Below are 13,928 nucleotides of genomic sequence, written 5' to 3' on the forward strand. Positions count from 1 at the left end.
TAGAGATGGGGTCTCACTATGCTGCCCAGGCTGGTCTCAAACTCCTGGGCCCAAACAATCCCCCCACCTCCACCTCCTAAAGAGCTGGGATTACAGGCGTGAGCCACTGCGCCCGGCCCATTTATGACTTTAGATGAAGCAGTGCCTGGTCAAAGGAAGAGGATGTTGGGACATCCCCTTAAAGCTGTGACCCCTGCCAATGTGACCACCTTGGAAAACAGACACGTCCAGGTGAGGCTGAGACGAGAGCTCATGTCCGCTGCCATCCGAGGGAAGGCCCCTGGCGAGATCGGCCCTGGGCTGGCATCGGGGGGCCTGAATGCCAGCAGGGTTCCCACCAAGCCCTGCCTGATGAGGCCCCCTCGCTGGCTCAATCTGCACAAACCGTGTGCTTTACTCCGGTCACCTGCTTTCCTTCTGGGGGTCTGGAATTTTGTTTTGTGCCAGGTGGAGGTGCCCACATAGCCAGACCCCAGGCTGGCCTGGGCATGAGGCTCAAACGTGCTTCCCTGATAGACACCTCACAGATGAGGTCACATCTCACTGCTGGGGGAATAACGCAGGCTCTGTGGGACCCAACTGGAGGACCCTGGGAGCTCCTGCCTGGTTCTCCCCAGACCCCACTCCATGCACCTTCTTCCACCACCACAGAGCAGCTCCATAAAGGCCAGGTCTTGCACGGGCATCAGCCACACCCACACGAGCGAGCGTCCCTGAAGGAGTCGCACTGTGCATCTGAGCTCAGGACTGACCAGAGCTCCCTTAGGCTGGGGCGGGAGGTGGGCCCATACCCTGCTCTCAATCCGTTGCCAGGAACTCTCTCAATGCACAGGGCATAACTTAAAATCGTTTCTCAAACTGGAGTCTGAGAACCAGGTTACCATCACTATGGTAAGTCTGGGAGTTTTTACTTTTGAGGAAGAGTCAACTGGGAAGAAACGTAAGACAGTCAATGCCTTACAGCCTCCTGCACACAACTTCCCAGTGACCCCGTATTTTTCATGCTTTATTATTATTTGTACAAACATAGCCAACTGAAAAATTCAAAAGAAAAGTGCATGCTCTCTGGCATTTTAAACTATCAAACGTGATGAAGAAAGGACACTGAACATGCAAGTCGCTCGATGCCATCTCGGAAAAAGGACCTTTGCTGTTATGACCTCACTCGTCACCTCTGAGACCAGGAGGTGCACAAGGAGGCAGCAGGGGCAGAGTGACTGGGGGGAGACGCCCAACCCATCTGGGTGACGCACCCCGCTGAAGAGAGGTGGGTGGTCCACCCCTGGCACGACTGTCAGGAGAGAGGGCCACTTACACACTCCGTCAGTACAACCTGGGGCCTAACAACTGGTCCACTGGTGCAAATAAACAAAAATTAGAAGGGATGAGATAGCCCCGAACTGGAAAGCACTATAATTATATGGCAAGGGGATCAGGAACGGAGCCCTGTGTCTCCTTGAGACCCGCTCTTCCTACCTGTTCTCTTGGGCTGCAAGTTTGTACAAGGCGTAAGCAACCTCCGCGCAGGCAAGAATCGACCCATGCCTCGTGTGTAGATCTGGACTCAGCGTCATGGACAGCAGCCTCGGGAAGACTGCAAGAGACAGGGCCAAGAGGGCAGGTGACAGCGTGCACACACAGACAGCTTGTGGGACGACCACACACACATGCCAACAGTGGCGTCCCTCAGGGTCATCACCCCAGTGCCCAGGATGGCACCTGTGGTGATGCAGATGGCCTCCGAGACACCAAGGGTGACAGGACAGAGGCAGCTGCGTGCTCCCAAGTGCCCCAGACGGGGTGGGTAACTCAGACAGGAGAGGGAGCATAGAAGAGGAGGACACACTCCCCAGGCCTTCCCTGTCGGTGTAGGGTGGCCTCTGGTCCTGGCAGGGGCTCTGCCTGGCTGCCTGGGTGGTGGAGGGGGCGGAGCAGGACAGAGGCAGGGCTGCCCTAGGGGCGGTGCCTCTACTCTGAGTTTGCTCAGAAAGCACAGACTCCTCAGAACCCTCGTGGCTGCAGAGGGAGGAGGCTCTGCCATACCTGCATATGGAAACCAAGCTCCCTGAGCCTTAGCCTTCCCAAGTGCTGCCAGGTTTGCAATGGGCTGAGAATCAGAGAGGTTAAGATGTGGCAGCTGGGGGTGATTGGTTTTTCGAGAATCAGAGAAATCTACAAAAGGTCACAATCCCATCCTGGGTGTCCGTGCTCTTCAACCAGACAGAGGACAAAGCTGAGCCCCTCAGTGTCAGCAAGGGTTAATTATGCATTGGAAGTAGGGCAGCACCACACTAAACCCGTGACATGGATGCCTCGTTCACAGATCATGAAGCTGAAAGATCCCTTAGGAATGAACAACCCCCACAGGATGTGAAACACAGGATGTGAAACACAGGCGTCACATCAGTAACTCCACCGAACAGCCACAATCCGGCCTCCAGTGGAGCCCCTGTAATAAATGTCAGGGGAGTGAGGGTAATGTTGAGAAATGTGGTATTCTTCCCTACATTTAAGTCAGATGATTATTTATTCCAACTAGAAAGAACGAGACAGAACAAATGGGATTTCTCTCTTCACTGATGAAGTGTAAGAAGTGCAGGCTTAGCTGAGCCATTCCAAGGTGATTTTAGTCCTGGGCAGACTTTGAGTCTCCCATTCAGGCCCTTTCTTTCTATACACCCCGCCCAATTCCAAAGTGCATTCCTGTGTGGCAGGTCACATGTGGTGGGTCACATGTAGCAGGTCACGTGTGGCGGGTCACGTGTGGCGGGTCACGTGTGGCAGGTGCAAGCCAACTAGAGACCAGGGAAGCAGCACTGCCTGTCAGGCGCCTGGCGGGACCACACGGGCTCTGGTGTACGTAACATAGTCCAGTGGCTCCCTGCCACGCAGGCGGACCCACTCACCGCATCCGCTCTCACAGCCTGTCCCCCGACCAAGTCCACAGCTAGTTCCTCAGATGCTTCTCACCAAGACAGAAGCAGAACCTTATTTTCAGCCCCCAGACTTTGAAACCAGCAACCCAGGCCTTTCTGCGGTGTGCGAGCGTGGTGCCCGCAGGCCGGCCACGACACACACCCACCTTGCGTGGCGCTGTACTCGGGTGCTCGCTGGGTCAGGTTGTGCAGCGCCTTCACAGCCAGCTCTCGGATGACCCTGAGAGTGAGGAGAGAACATCGTTAGTGCCTTCACTTGGACGATTCTAGCTTTATTCCGTTCATAAAAGGAAAGTGAGGGAGACGACATACATCAGTCCTCAACCTACCACTTGGCAGAGGCTCACTCACTCACACACACAAACCAGCACAAGAACCTCCGACTCCAACAGACGACAGGGACAGTCTACCACAGCAAGGTCACACGGCTAACCACGGTTCTTCTTGGGACACAGGTGCCATTCCTTCTCAGGGCCAGGTGGCAATTGGGTCTCCGGCCTCCCCACCCCCACACTACCCAGAGGATGCGAGTCTGAGACAGAGTCATGTGAAACAGCCCCTCCACGGATTACAAGGGGTGAACAGAAGGAATTTTCTAAGGCTCACCCACCAAATCTGGGGCACACATCCAATAAGTGCCTCATCAGACACACACTGAAAGCACCCAATGGTTGAACACGGAGATGGCAGAAGGCTGACCCAGGGCCAGCTCAAGAGGCCAGAGCCCCTCCTGAGCCCACCTCTCTTCCAGAGCTCCACACAGAGGCAGAGGGTAAAGCTGGGAGTGAACGGCAGAGCCTGCGCCCTCAGCCCCTCCAGACCCAGATGGAACAGCAAGTGGTCATGACTTAAAATCATGAGGGCAACCACGTAACAACAAAGAAGCAAAACGTGAAGGTGAAAACATGCAGAAGGCAGGTGTCTGTATTCTAACTATTTAAAACCACCAAACCCACAGCACCACGGTGAAACGAGGCACGAGGGCAGAACCCACACTGGCAGCACCACCTGCCAGAGCCCCTCCGGTGTCGGCCGAGGGCCCTGCTCAGGGTCCACTTCCAACAGTAAACAAAGAGCTCTTCGAGGCAGGTGGCGTTTCATGTGCCAGGAAACTCCGCACCCTGAGCAACACCCAACTGTATGCCGTCTACTAGACCATCGCCCGCAACTCTGAGGGAACGGTACAGACAAGGCACCCGGGACGCGGAGGCAATGCAGTCTGCAGCCACAAGCTCAGCCCGAGGCTGCGTCTTGTAAGGACGGCCCTCAGCTAAGAATGGTTTTCACATTTCTCAAAGGTTACGTAAACTAAATAAAATTAAAATAAAATAAAGCAAAGCATATGGAACAGAGATCTACCATGTTTATCTAGCCCTTTAAAGAAAAGCTTGCCAACCCAGGTACTACACCAGTCATCAGTTACTTTAAGGCAAGAAATCTAACATGAGACAAAGAGGGCCATTCCATAAAGATAAAGGGTCAGTACATTAGGAAGAGGCAAAAAGCGCAAGTGTACCTGCCTCCAATAAGTGACCCGCCCAAAACACGTGAAGGAAAGGCTGAGAGAACTGAGGCAGAAACAGACGACACAGTAACAGCTGGAGAGTCCCACAGCTCTGACACCATGGATATACATCTGTAACTTTGGTTTTAAAGATGTTACTGACTAGTCGGCTGATACAACTGACTAATTCATTCATTTTCCCCAGGTCTGGTTTAGGGGACCTTTCACTCTAATGGAGAGAGCTTTGGTGTAACGTGCAGGGACACCCCGAGGGTCAGGAACTCACACCCTTCTCTGGAAGCAAACGATCACCAGGAAGGGAAGGGAGGGTCTTCCCCCGGCAGCCGGAGTGCTACCTACCCAGGAGTTCCTTTCCCAGAGGCTCCCAGCCCTGAGAGCCCTGCCTGGACCACAGCAGGCAGCTGGGCCTCTCCCCAGGCAGCAGCAAACACATCCCTCATGGATCAGAAAGGACCTCCTCCACGTCACACCAACCCTGAAACTGAGATTCTGGACTTGCACCCTCACAAAGCCACCTCCACCCACAGGCACCTGCCGCTCCTCAGGGCTCCCGTGAGGAGTGCCACAGCATGGCACTGTCCTAGGAGGAGACCCTGACCTCCTCAGGGCAGTGGTCATGGTATTAACACTCTGTTTATGCTCCAGACCGCACTTCGCTTTTCCTTTGAGACACATTTAACTGCCTATGAAATGCAAGGAAACCCTGAAGCTGCTACTGTAATTATGAAAACGGCCACTAAGGCCAAGCGTGGTGGCTCAAGCCTGTAATCCCAGCACTTTGGGAGGCCGAGACGGGCGGATCATGAGGTCAGGAGATCGAGACCATCCTGGCTAACATGGTGAAACCCCGTCTCTACTAAAAAATACAGAAAACTAGCCGGGCGAGGTGGCGGGCACCTGTAGTCCCAACTACTCGGGAGGCTGAGGCAGGAGAATGGCGTAAACCCAGGAGGCGGAGCTTGCAGTTAGCTGAGATCCGGCCACTGCACTCCAGCCTGGGTGACAGAGCAAGACTCCGTCTCAAAAAAAAAAAAAAAAAAAGAAAACGGCCACTAAAAACTGCTGGACTCCCAGCAGACAGCGCAGAAACCACCTGTGGAGCCACGTGGAGCAGAGTCGGGGGAAGCACCGCCTGCTGAGGGAGACGACAGAGGCTCCACCTTCAAGTTCCACCCACGCCCCCTCGGACACAGCAGCACTCCGCAACATACCAGCGTGGGCCCTCGCATGGGAACACCAACACGTCGGACACACTGGACCAAGGTCTCCAGAAGTGGAACTGGACACAGACCATGACCCAACACATCCACATGAAGACTGGAATTCATATTACTTCTCAGAAGTTATTTTAAAATACGACATCCACAGTGAGAAAATACACTCAAGGCTTATAAGCTCAACTGAATCTCTCCTTTGGGGGAAAAAAAAAAACTCTTAGAAAAACACAAACAGAAAACCTACCCATCCCAATGGTTGATCTTCATGGTAACCAGGTGGTCTATCATCGGCTGGGTGTACTCAGGAAAGCCGGCAACATACACACTGGAAAAGACAGCACGGAGAGGTGGTGAGACGTGGAAGAGTGAGAACTCACTGCCTGCGGGTGAGAATTCAGAACAGTTACTTTCAAAACCAGTTTGCTCATTTCTTCAAATCTACCACATGATCCAGCCATGCCCCCTGAGCAGTTATGCAAAAGAAAAGAGCATTTGTCCACACAGCTTCATGTGTAGCGTGTGCAACAGCGAGAACTGGAAACCGTCCTGACATCATCTACGGAGAAAACAAACCGTGGCTGATCCACACAATCGAATACTCAGGAGCAACACACACAATCTGAATCTCAACTACCCTAAGCCGAAGAAGCCAAACGAGTACACACGGCTTTGTTTCATTCACACAAAATTCAAGGACGTGCAAACTAATCCACACCCACAGAGGTAGATCAGTGGTGGCCTCAGGGTGGGGGAGGACCGAGGCGGGAATTACAGGGAGCAGACACGGGGAGGCTCCAGGGTGACGGCTGTGCTCAGGCCTCACAGGTGCATGCCTACGTCACACGCAGGAAGCTGTGCGCTCTGGTTAGCGTATGCCAGCTGCACTTCAGTAAACCCCTGCACTCCATACACAGTGAACGTGTCCCCGTTACACCTCTTAAGCTGTTAAAAACTTTTAAGAAAATCAACAGGCAAGCTGACTTGTACCAGAATATAAAGAGATAAACCCCAAACAAAACATTGGCACAAAATCTGTACAGAGACATCATAAAAGAAAATAAATAAGGCCAATAAACACATGAAAAGATGTTCAACATCAGTATTCAGCCAGGAATGTTAATTGTTAAACCATTACCCCCACTCGAATGGGTAAAATTTTAAAAGACTGACAAATACCAAGTGTTGGCACAGATGTGGGAAAACCAGAGCCACTTTGCAAAACAGTTTGGCAGTTTCTTACAAAATATACAAAAGTTCCCTTTTAACTCTTTATCTGAAAGAAATGAAAATACACATCCACATGAAGATGATTTCTAAATAAATATATACAACTGCTTTATTCACCAGAGTCAAAAACTCAAAATAACCCAATGTCAGGCAAACTCACAGAAAAACTGTATAGCCACAGAACACTGCACACAACTCACCACAAAAAGGAGCTGTGGACACGCACGCCGCAGACACACACCGCGGACACATGCACTGAGGACACACTCACTGAGGACACACGCACTGAGGACACACGAGCTAAGAACACACGCACTGTGGACAGGCCCCAGGCGCGCTGCGCTGAGCAAAGACTCACCAACGAAAAGGAGCTGTGGACACATACACAGCGGACACACGTGCCGAGGACACACGCACCGAGGACACACGCACTGCGGACATACGTGCTAAGGACACACGAGCTGAGAACACACGCACTGAGGACACACACTGAGGACAGGCCCCAGGCGCGCTGCGCTGAGCAAAGACTCACCGACGAAAAGGAGCTGTGGACACACACACCGTGGACACACACACCGCGGACAGGCCCCAGGCGCGCTACACCGAGCAAAGAACACTGACACACAGGAGTGTGTTCCCTCTGATTCCGTGGATAGGACCCTCCGCGAGGGGCAGCCCTGCTCCACATTGAGGGCGGGGCAGCGGCACACAGGCTGGGAGGAGGGAGGGTGGCCGTGGAGTGGTGGGAGCTCCACTCCCAAGGAAGATGCAGGTGGCACAGGTGGACACACTGTCAGCCCCTCCACAACCATCCACTCCATACAGGTGCAGCTGAAAGCATGCAAATTATGTCTCAAAAATGAAAGTTACATCTTGTGAAAACAACATGGAAGACTTTTAAAAAATAATCTCCAAGTAGGATATGCCTTTCTAATTATGACTCAAAACCCAGAGCCAGAAAAGAAATCGATCCCTACAAACACATATGCCGAACAAAGTCTACCAGGAAAACACCAAAAACAAAGTCAAAAGTCAAACAACAAAATTGGAAAAAACATCCGCAACTGGTCTTACCAACAGGAGGATTCCCTAAAATAAACAAGTTCTTCTGAATCAATAAAAAAACATAGTGTAGCAGAAATATCATCAAAAAGTTTACAGAAAACATACACACACTTCAACTACTTGAAGCGGTGCAGCCTCCGGCACGGAGGAAAAGAAAAGGAAGCTCTGCTCAGCTGTCCGACGGCCCAAGCCCCGGGGTCTGCAGCCAGAGCTGCGGGAAGCAGAAGGACACTGAGCCTGCCGGGCAGCACTTGGCACAGCCCCAGTGGACGGCGGCCAGCAACGCGCAGGAAACTGAGAACATGCGGACCCTCGGGTCCAGCCTCTCCACTTTCGGTAACCCATTCCAAAATAATCGCAAAGGTGAGGAACTGCAGACACAAAAACATTCACCCTGTTTATGACAGCAAAAAACTGGATGGACTCAAAGGCCACGAGGGGGACCCATGAAGATCACGCCCGACGTCCAGACGCAAAAGGCTCTCCGGGAAGCACAGGTGAGAGAACAGATGGGGCTTCCCCTCCCCTTCCTTGCCGCGGTGGCCCGGGGCTGTATTGTCTCTAAGACCCAGGAGCTCTCACGTCAGCCAGCCTCTGCTGTTGAGCTCAGAGGTCGGTCCACACACGACAGGAGCAGACTGTCTGGGACACGCAGGAAACCAGGCATGATGGCGGCACCAGGAAGAGTCGAGAGACAGGTTTGGTTTTCCCCGATCACTCCTGTCCCCTCTCAATTTTACACCATGTGGTTTCTATAATTCATTTATCTAAAACTCCAGCTGCTTGCACGGATTAACTGAACCTGCCACCACCGCCACCCACCTGTGTTGCCACGGCCTCCACCACAGCACCCGAGAGCAGACAGAGGAGCGGGGCCCAGGAAGAACGTTGACTGCAGAGGGGCCCAGGCATGAGCGTGAACTTTGGGCAGGCAGACAGGCACCTGCTGCAAGGTACCTGCCTGGGAAAGTCAGCCAGGGAGACAAGAGAAAGGAAGCGGATAGAGACAGAGCCCCTTGGAAGGTGAGGAAACAGCCTGCAAGAAACTGAGAAAACCTGAGAAATCAGGCAGCAGACGGGCTGTGGGAAACAGTGCCATGACGCCGAGAACCATGTCACCCAGGAGCCTGGCACAGAGGTGCTGCAGGGGCCCTGGGCCGCACGCCCAGAAGGCAGGTGCATCCGACTGCGTCCTAGAGCCCAGCAGCAGGTGTCCCAAACAGCAGGGTTCCAGAGAAGCAGGCAGGAGGCCAGTGACTTCATGGAAAGCAGCAGATAGAGGCAAGGCCACCTGAGTGCTCACGCAGGCACGGGCACCAACTAGCAACTGACCCTGAAGAAGACACGCTCCTGAGTCCCTGGCCCAAGGCGGCAGAAAAAGGGGTGTGTCCTGGGCACCCAAGGTCCCAGAGGAGAAGAGTATGAGAACCAAGGTGAGTATCCACCAGAAGGTGGGAGAGACGGAGGGGCTGGACGGAGCCAGGGCAGGCAGAGATGTGAAAGAGAATGGACTCTGGCCACGAGCAAACCAGACAGAACCCACAGGCAAAGCACGGATGGGAGAGGTCAGGGCGTGAGGGTGCAGGGTCAGCTCGGAGGCTTCTGCGAGACAAAGGCAGCCGGAAGTGAGGTGATGGCATAGAGAGGGTCCCAGGACGAGGCATGTCTGAGGTCTATTAGGGATGTGGAAGTGGCAGACCTAGGTCACCAGCCACGTGTGGGCAATGAGAGAAGGAGAAGCAAGCGAGCTGAGTCTGTGGACGGGATGTCATTCACCAATTCAGGAAACACAGAAGCAAACAGTTGACTTTGAGGTTTCCTTGCTTTGAGGAGCTTATACGATACGAACATAAAAAACTATTGAAAAGCAAAAGACGACAAAATATATTTTTAAAAGGACACTCAATGCTGAAGATACCAGAAATCAGAGAAGGAAATTTACAACAGCAGGAAGACCAAAACACCCAAAGTCCTCACGACTGCTCACTCTGACAGAAAAACAGCCAGGGAGAACAGAAGCTGTGCCATGCGCTCGCACCAAAACCCACAGGGCTCAAAGCCCCTCAACTGGTGGGGCAACCACGCAGCAAGAACCACTGAGGAACCCCGAAACACAGGGAGCTGAGGAGGCAGGGAGCTGACAAAGGAAGCCACCTGCAGATTCTAAACTGGTGGAACCCCAGGGACAGGAGGGCCGGCGGGACAGGAGGGCCGGCAGGACAGGGCCTCCCGGAGGGAGGGTCGTGTGCACCATGCTGACCACAGTGTGGTCATTCAACGGCTCACATCTGCCACACCCGCCGCCATACTGAAACCCGTATTGAAAACTGGCGATTTTACTACATGTAATAAAGTAGATGTACAAAGATAAAGCTGATTTTTATTTTTATTTTATTTTTTTTTTGAGACAGAGTCTTGCTCTGTCAACAGGCTGGAATGCAGTGGCGCGATCTCGGCTCACTGCAACCTCCACCTCCTGGGTTCAAGCAATTCTCCTGTCTCAGCCTCCCGAGCAGCTGGGACTAGAGGTGAGTGCCACCACGCCCGGCTAACTTTTGTATTTTTGGTAGAGACGGGGTTTCACCATGTTGGCCAGGATGATCTCTTGACATCGTGATCTGCCTACTTCAGTCTCCCAAAGTGCTGGAATTACAGGCATGAGCCACCACGACCGGCCCAAAGCTGATTTTTGTTTAAAAAAAGGCTTTGACTTAGGAATATACGGGATACTGAAAGGAAAAGCCACCGAGTGGGAGGAAATATGTAGCAAGGAAGCATCTGAAAAAAGGAATTGTATGCAGAATGCATGAAGAATTCTCAACTTCTCAATAGGAAGAAAACCACTAACCTAATAAATGGGCGAAAGATTTGTTAAACACGCCCTTGAAATGGATGATGACTGAAACAGCATCATCAGTCACTAGACACAAGTTAGTGAGCTGCTCCCCTGCCAGCAGCCAAGCTTGAAAGACCAAACAGCCCCAGTGCCGGCAAGGACCCCGGACCCCAGACTATCACCCAGCCCCGGGGGTGCATGGCACCACCACGCTGAAAGTCATGTGGCCATTTCGTAAGAAGTTACAGGCAGGGTGTGGTGGCTCATGCCTGTAATGCCAGCATTTTGGGAGGTCAAGGCAGGCGGATCACTTGAGACCAGGAGTTCAAGACCACCCTGGGCAACATGATTTGTCATCTGTGCACCTGTGGTCCCAGCTACTCGGGAGGCTGAGGCGGGAGGATCACTTGAACTCAGGAGGTTGAGGCTGCAGTGAGCCGTGACTGTGCCACCACACTCCAGCCTGGGTGACAGAGCAAGGCTCTGTCTCAAAAGGACAAAAAAAAACTTACAGCACAGCCACCCAGCACTGGGCATCTATGCCAGACAACAAGAGAGCAGGCCAAAGACAGACGTGTACACACATGTTTACCGCAGCTGCATTTGTGATAACCCAGACGGGACACTGCCCAGAAGCCCCTCACCAGGTGAGTGGAGACAGACGCTGTGCACCACATCCCTGGCCCTGGAGGCTCTGTGGATGGTCCCCACAGGTGGAAAGTCTGAAGGAAGCACGGAGCGGAGGAAGCCAGTGTGAGTGAGGAGGGCGCCCACTGCCTGAACCCATTCACACGGAGCTTTGGGAAACGCAGACACAGCTGCAGTGACAGCAACAGACCAGGGTTGCCTGAAGAAGGGTATGTGGGAGGGGAGGGACCCCAAAAGGGCAAGGGGAAACCTGGGTCTTTTCTTGTCTTGATTGTGGTGATAGGTACGAATTTACAGATGTTAACATTTACAAAAATCCTCAACGCGGCTGTGATGATAAACAGGAGAGCGGGGCGACGGCTGGTCCCTGTCCTCCTCGTCTCGCCTGACAGTCTTCCCGGGGCCCGTCCATCAGTTCACTTCCAGTCTGTGTGTCCGAAACTCCAATGTGCAGAGGAAACATCTCCATGTCAGCACGGCTGAAGCTTCCTCACAGGCCAGCACGCACAAGCTGAGCCCCGACCTCCTCACACTCAACGACACTGTCGCCCTCGGCTGTGCCCTCCACCTGCGGAGCGACACCAACACTGCCCTGAGACCCTCTGTAGTGCCCTGGCGACTCCCACCTTCCTCCAGTGGGCACACCTCCAGGCCCCCAACCCTCTCCCCTTTCCTGAGAGCCCCCAAGCCCTCTCCTTATTTCCAGTCACCAAATATAGCCACAGTGATATATTCAAAACACAGACCTGACCATCAAAGTGCCAGGACCTCAGGACAATCCACACTCTTCACTATGGCTCAGAGGCCCCCAACAGCTCCCCACCAGGGCCCAGGGCCCTGTTAACTCTCCTCCCTGCTGGGCTGTGCTCAATCCCATGCCCTCTGCTGAACAGGACCACTGCCTCCCTCACCCCAAGGCCTCGGGTACAGGGTGCAGCCACAACCGCCGGTCCCCGTGATGCTGCACTCAGGATTGGAGGGGCCTGCCTGCCGGTGTGTCCTCACAAGGTGGCATCTGGTCTGCACGCAGGGCCTGGCATCATGAGGAAGCCAAACACACTGAGGGAAGACATGCCTGGACCCAGGTCTCATGTTGGCAAATGTTTTTATGAAACGCACACAGCTAATTACATGTGAGTTTTAGGCTGACTTGGAAACCTCAGCAACAAAATATGCTGAAGCTTCCATTAGCTGTCAGGTATGTTACCCAGGAACCTCGGGAAAAGGCGGTAGATTTTCTTTTTCTTGAGATGGAGTCTCTGTGGTCCAGGATGGAGTGCAGTGGTGCGATCTCGGCTCACTGCAACCTCCGCTTCCTGGGCTCAAGTGATTCTCCTGCCTCAGCCTCCTGAGTAGCTAGGACTACAGGCACCTGCCACCACGCCTGGCTACTTTTTGTATTTTTAGTAGACACGGGGTTTCGCCAACTCCTGACCTCAGGCGATCCGCCTGCCTTGGCCTCCAGCGTGCTGGGATCACAGGCAGGAGCCGCCGCACCAGGCCAGTAGATTTTCCACATAAAATATACGGCCAAGAATTAATAGGAAAGAACTGATAAGGCAAAAAAGGACATTAAATGTTGAGGAAAATTGAAAGGATATGAAAATACAGATAAACGTGTTCAAAGATCCTTCCTGGGAAAGAGGTTCAAACACTACATTTTGAACATTCTGCCCAGGCTGGTGATGGAGAAACGTGCCTTTCTGCACGGTCTACACAGCAGGGCTGTTAGGGAATCGATCTTTAAGGTATTTAATGGTTAATAATGTTAAACATGCACTGGGCATGCTTCTTGCCCTAATTTAAGGCAAATAAATCACTTCATAAAGTCACACCCCACTGCACTCCAGCCTGGGCCACAGAGCTAGACTCCACCTCCAAAAATAAATAAAGTCACACCCTTTCTCGCATTTCTGCTGCGATGGATCAACTAAGACAACTGAAGTAACCTCCCCAGTACCTAATTATACAACTAGAACAATTTGATATAATTCTGTAAACTGCAATTAGAGGTGCTAAATATTTGTTTCTAACCTCATTTCTAAAATACCTCTTACTCATTTCACAAACAATCTACAGATAACTTCAACTTCAAAACACTTTCCAGTACCGAAACAGAAAAAGAAACAGTCCCTTCTAATCCAAGACTTCAAACTGGGAAAGCATTTAGGACATCCAGCAGGGAAGTGTCAGGAGGAGGCACGGCCGTGCTTGCAGCTGCTTCCTGTCAAACTCCAAGCCCCGCACAGAAGCGGCACGGGTAAAACGGGGCGACTAGGAGAGAAATCATAAGCAGGGACAGCACTCACGGCAAGGTCGCACTCCTGAAGCTGAGCCCCTCTTTAACACATGAGTAAATGTCTCCCATCTAGCGAGTAAAGCATGAGATGAGTCCAATCCACATGAAACACAAGTTTCAATAACTGTCCCAATTCCATTTTTAATTTTTCACACAAAAACTACGTTACATTTAG

At 52.5% G+C, this 13,928-nt stretch overlaps 1 protein-coding gene across 1 annotated transcript in view; it reads right to left on the reverse strand.

Moving 5' to 3' along the window:
* TBCD (tubulin folding cofactor D) overlaps positions 1 to 13,928 on the reverse strand; it is a 220,329-nt gene that overhangs the window by 70,873 nt on the left and 135,528 nt on the right. Inside the window, exons 18-20 of the mRNA XM_010354383.2 lie at positions 5,923 to 6,003; positions 3,083 to 3,156; positions 1,477 to 1,594 (exon numbers count right to left, since the gene is read on the reverse strand). Of these exons, the coding sequence (XP_010352685.1) occupies positions 1,477 to 1,594; positions 3,083 to 3,156; positions 5,923 to 6,003 (273 nt within the window). The remainder of the gene's footprint in view (positions 1 to 1,476; positions 1,595 to 3,082; positions 3,157 to 5,922; positions 6,004 to 13,928) is intronic.

The sequence above is a fragment of the Rhinopithecus roxellana genome, chromosome 19, assembly GCF_007565055.1.
Source record: "Rhinopithecus roxellana isolate Shanxi Qingling chromosome 19, ASM756505v1, whole genome shotgun sequence".
Taxonomy (NCBI): domain Eukaryota; kingdom Metazoa; phylum Chordata; class Mammalia; order Primates; family Cercopithecidae; genus Rhinopithecus; species Rhinopithecus roxellana.